The sequence below is a fragment of the Lolium rigidum genome, chromosome 6 (genome assembly GCF_022539505.1).
Source record: "Lolium rigidum isolate FL_2022 chromosome 6, APGP_CSIRO_Lrig_0.1, whole genome shotgun sequence".
Classification (NCBI taxonomy): Eukaryota; Viridiplantae; Streptophyta; class Magnoliopsida; order Poales; family Poaceae; genus Lolium; species Lolium rigidum.
The window spans coordinates 123,082,039-123,086,953 of record NC_061513.1 but is presented as its reverse complement, the minus strand read 5'-3'; the positions used below and the strand labels follow the sequence as shown (position 1 = coordinate 123,086,953).

The window sequence follows — 4,915 nt, the reverse complement described above, 5'->3', positions numbered from 1 at the left end:
AGTTTATTATGTTAGGGGCTCTTTTGTTCCCAGGATTCTAAAAGGCATGAATATATAAAAAATAATATAGAATCGGGATGACATAGTCGTCACATAAACAATGAGTTCTTCATAAGGTAGAACTCAAGGAAAAAAAATCCTTGGAAAAAGATCATATAGTTTGTAATACTACAAATTAAACAAACTGGAAATTTTCCTAAGGAATGAAATCCTACAAAATTCGTATGACTTGATCAAAGAGCCATTAAGTGAGGTTTCAAGGCGATTCCAGGTTCAATATCACACGAAAGTGAGGAATCTAAGAATTTGCACATTTTAATACCCCCTCAGATCCATAATGTGTCGGTGATTCAGTAGAACTTTAGTTCCACCAACACTTATTATGGATCAGAGGGAGTACTATAAAATAAATAGCGTGCAAGGACGAAAAACCATATGTGTAAGGAATAACTAAAACTCTTTAAGCTAGCAATCAATTCATAAACATTATACTAGAGTTACAACAACAATATCCTGGAGCAGCAGCTTCAGTTATTTTATGCGCCTAGCGAGAACATTTTTTCCGTAAATTTCTCATCTGAACTTGTCTGTGAGCGAAACCAACTCAGCTCTGGCAAGTTAGAGACCGGTCCAACTGCAGCAAGGGCAACATCCTGAAAAAAAATTCAAACATGAGTGAATAAACTTCAGAATCACTGGACTACTCAGCGATACTGCATTATTGTAGTAAGATAATGGGTTTAGGCCATATTTGGTATTGTGGCGGATTATGATAATCATGTTTGCCCCAACCAGCCTTTTGTTGCATCGGTGGTTATTTTTCCATAGCAAATTACAGAATATCATCACAGTTCAACAACCACAAATTGAGCCTTAGGAAATCTACCTTATCAACTATGAAGTCCTTGGCTGTTTCCATTATCGCAGCGCAGTCAACTGCATCAATTCGAGCAAAAAGCTCCAAGAATGGCATTACTCGTCCATAAGTTAGCATCTGCACCAGATGGTTGTGGGCAAGTTTTGTTAGTCGGGAGAATAGTAGCTATCATTGCTGAGAATGCCAACACAAGAGTAGACTATGCATACCTGGCGACCATTATTCTCAGAAACCGCAGTTGATCCATCAATGTGGAGTAAAAGAGAAGATTTCAACTGAAAAGGGTAAAAATGGTAGTTCTTGTTACCTACTTTTTTCTCTAATTAAAAATTAAAACATGTGCATACAGAACAGGTTGCTTCCAAGTGAGGCCAAGAAAACAAGAGGGTCTCTTGCAAGTGACGAGATTGCAGGTTGATGTTCCAATTGTAGAAAATGCTTGAATAACATGTATCATAATTAATGATTCTATCCAAACAACATACTGCAATATCCTATAGATCATTAAGAACAAACTGCTTTCAAAAAAAGAGAAGAGGTTTCCTGTTGATGAGCTTGTTGCTTGTTTAACTATTGCTGAAGATGCATAGATCAATCACCAGTCACATTTTTAACTATATTACATTCAGTCACCTTGTCACTGCTGCTGTGAAGTAGGGTAACATGAGCTTAGCAACAATAATAGTAGCAAAATTTAATGGAGAAATAGGTAACTGAATGATGGAACGAATATGAAGCAGAAACATATCTACTATCACGTGCGATCCAAAATGCATAATAACACAGAGAAGCATCGTCCTATTAAACAAATTAGACTACTACAAGTACATGTACGAATCAACAAAATAATAACATGAATTTTCTCTAATATTTACTAACAAAAATGTAGGAGAAACTGCGTGGTTTTGTCTTCCATAAATATTGACAGGGAAAACCAGGCAATAAAGAGAAATGTATAAATCTAGGGAACACCCCTGGAAACCACAGCTACCTGATTACGAGCACGAGCAACCTCTGTCTCTGACACTCTGAATGCAAGTCTTCTGAATTCTTCCATTATTAACCGAGACAGGTCATGTAATGCATCAGGCTGCAATCAATTAATTTTTTTTGTAAGATAACGTTTTACAGGGGTAGTTTGGTCCAAATCCATAGCTTAAATGATAACTCATCTCCACTGCTGGTACAATTATATATTCACTTCAAAATTTGAAGAGACTTTGCATAGAGCACACGTAAGTGATTGGTATATCTCTCGAACTTGTAGCCAATTCAAATGCTATGAGGGTAAACAATAAGTTGCCTAAAAGAAAGATCTACGAGTTTGCTAATTAATCATATGTTTTTAACTCACAGCTTACACATTCCCCATAAGTGGCAAGTATACACAAATTCAGTCCCTATACAAATCTGTTACTTACAGTAGAAGAGTACCACCACTAGAATATTCCATATTTAAGCTAAACAACTATTCAGGTAAGCACTGCAATGGAAAATATTGCAGTGAACAAAAGAGAAAAGATAACGGTTACTCATTAGCTGACATCAAGATAGAAAATAATTACATCAGATCTTAAGCAAGTTATTGAAGTGATTCAAATGTTCAAGCAACTGAAAATAAGATTGAGAAACAAACTTTACCTGAGCAGTAGTATAGATGCCAAATAATCCTGTATCACGATAATTAGTGTTGAACGCCATCAGGCTCTCAGCTAACTCACCATTGCTGATGCCACGAGCTAAAGAAGACCTAGCATTTCAACATACAACATCAGCTTTAGCAACAAATTCAGTAATAAGAAACTAGAAGGGAAAAGTATCGATCAATCAATGAAAATCTTTCTCACCCTGAGCAGTTCCCTACACCTATGCTTCTGTTCCAAGATCCCAATATGCTTTGGGTGACCATAAGAGGAATTGATCTAGGGTCAGTCCAAGATGAACCCTTGAAAGCAATTGCAAGATGCGCTAGAGGCATCTCGGCATCCTCTATGCGAACCTAATGTTATATAAAATCCAAAAGATAAAGATAAGTTAACATAGCCTAATAAATTACTACAGTAACATCTAGATAAACTAAAAAGCAGACCTCTGAGCCAGTAAAAACAGCCGGGTTTGCCTCAACAAGTTGATCTGCAGTAGTTGGATCAGTAGAGAATCCGGTAAACAATTCCTTGACTTTATCAACAACCTCATCATGATCGACATCTCCAGCAGCAGACACAACCTAAGCCAACCAGCAAAAACTTTCATCAACTTCTCCAAGTTTAAAATGCTAAACTATTTTACAGAGGCAGATAACCATACCGTTCTAGGACAGGTATAATGAGTTGAAATATACTGCTGCAAATCATTCTTCGAGATCGACTGGATGTTCTCCTTCGGACCTAATATTGTGTCCCCTAACGGATGATCCCGAAATGCTGCAGTATGCAAGTGATCAAATATGACCTCCTCCATCATTCCTTGCACCTGTCTACCCATAAACATATGTAACCATGCATCAAACTCCAAACACAAGAAACATATGTAACCATGCATCAAACTCCAAACTCCAAACATATGTAACCATGAATCTAGTACAAGTAGAACTTGAACGATTGTTGCAGAAGCAAACCTATTGAACATTTGACAGAGCCTAATGAGCACATTTATCTTCACAAACACAAGAAAGGTCAACCATACATAGCAAGCACCAACAAAGCTAATTCACCTTTACTCTCAGGCCAATACTAGTCAGATGAGAAAATTACCAATGCCACAAGAAGAATAAGATTAAGTATCACGAAAGCTTACATCCAGGGACTAGTAAATCGAGGAATCTTATTGTAGCTTTTAAATTATATAAAAGGGGTGTTCCCCCGATATCAGTAAGGAATCTTATTGTAGCTGTGCAGGGGAAAAGGGTGTGACGCAGTAAAAATAAAAAAGGGGGGGCGCGACAGCTCACCTCCTCCATCTCGCGTAGGATGACGCCGCGCTCCCGCTGGATGGCCTGCTGCGGGAATCGCGGGTGCTGGAGGATGTCGCTGAGGACGTCGAGCGCGGCGGGGACGTCGCGGCCCTGGACGTCGGCGAAGAAGGTGGTCTGCTCGCGGGAGGTGTAGGCGTTGAGGCGCGCGCCCATATCCTCGATCTCGACCTCGAGCGCGTGCGCGGTGGGCCTGCGCTGGGTGCCCTTGAAGGCCATGTGCTCGAGGAAGTGCGCGGTGCCGTTGGTGCCGGGCAGCTCGAAGCGGCTGCCGGCGTCGACCCAGACGCCGACGGAGGCCATGCGGGTGGCGGCCGGGTAGGCCTGGGTGACGACGCGGAGGCCGGTGGGGAGCGTGGAGACGCGCGCGGCGGGGAGGCGGAAGAAGGGGGCGTGGTCGGCGGCGCGCGGCGCCGGCGACGCGTGGCGGAGGAAGCGGTTGGGCGAGGGGGAGGCGGCGGAGTGGAGGAGGCGGTGGAAGTATGGTAGGAGCCTGCGCCTCGAGCGGGCGGCGGCGGCGGCGGCGGCCGCCATGTTTTCGATTGGGAGTTGTTTCCCCTACGGTCGCGCCGCCGCAAGCAGAGGGAAAGAGGGGAAGGGCTGTGTGGGGTTTTCGGTTCGCTCCCGTTTATTCTTGCGTCGGGGGAAAGCCTCGATCGAGCCCTCGAGAGATCGAAAGCTTTTGTTCCACGTAAAATCAGGTCCGAATAGAACAAGGAGAAAAGAGGGATTTCGGGGACGGAAACCCCGAAAAAGACTGTGATATACTCCGTATGTAGTACGACCCCAGGTTTGGTTGCACACTTGCTAACCAGAACACGTTGCCCTTCTAGTTCTAGGCAAGGATATACTTCCTCCATTTTTGAGTAGACCACTATTAAATTTCTTTTATCTATACAAGTCCACTAACGTTAATAGCCTAAAACCTATCTAGGGTTGCATCCCCCTCGTCGGCCATGCTGATGGTCCGTTCAGTCTTCGGTGACCTTGGAGGCTTGGAGGCGTGGCGGACCTAGTGAGAGGGTTCTCGTTTTTTGTTTAGATTTTTTCTAGGGTCTTCTTTGAGA

At 42.7% G+C, this 4,915-nt stretch overlaps 1 protein-coding gene across 1 annotated transcript; it reads right to left on the bottom strand.

The window, feature by feature from the left end:
• Positions 1-438: 438 nt before the first annotated feature.
• On the bottom strand, positions 439-4,443 carry LOC124667565 (probable mitochondrial-processing peptidase subunit beta, mitochondrial). Its single transcript, XM_047204825.1, has 9 exons — positions 3,828-4,443; positions 3,185-3,349; positions 2,967-3,104; positions 2,725-2,876; positions 2,519-2,627; positions 1,869-1,967; positions 1,087-1,152; positions 887-994; positions 439-653 (listed from the first exon to the last, which is right to left on the bottom strand). Exons 1-9 carry the CDS (start codon positions 4,380-4,382, stop codon positions 537-539), a joined length of 1,509 nt encoding a protein of 502 aa, XP_047060781.1. The 5' UTR covers positions 4,383-4,443; the 3' UTR covers positions 439-536.
• Between the last annotated feature and the right edge of the window lie 472 nt (positions 4,444-4,915).

Excerpts from the sequence above, each read along its gene's own strand:
- LOC124667565 (XM_047204825.1), bottom strand. The coding sequence starts at position 4,382 with ATGGCGGCCGCCGCCGCCGCCGCCGCCCGCTCGAGGCGCAGGCTCCTA. Across the intron at positions 2,628-2,724 it reads GGTGTAGGGAACTGCTCAGG|GTCTTCTTTAGCTCGTGGCA; the intron begins GTGAGAAAGATT and ends TTGAAATGCTAG. Across the intron at positions 1,968-2,518 it reads GCATCTATACTACTGCTCAG|CCTGATGCATTACATGACCT; the intron begins GTAAAGTTTGTT and ends AATTGATTGCAG.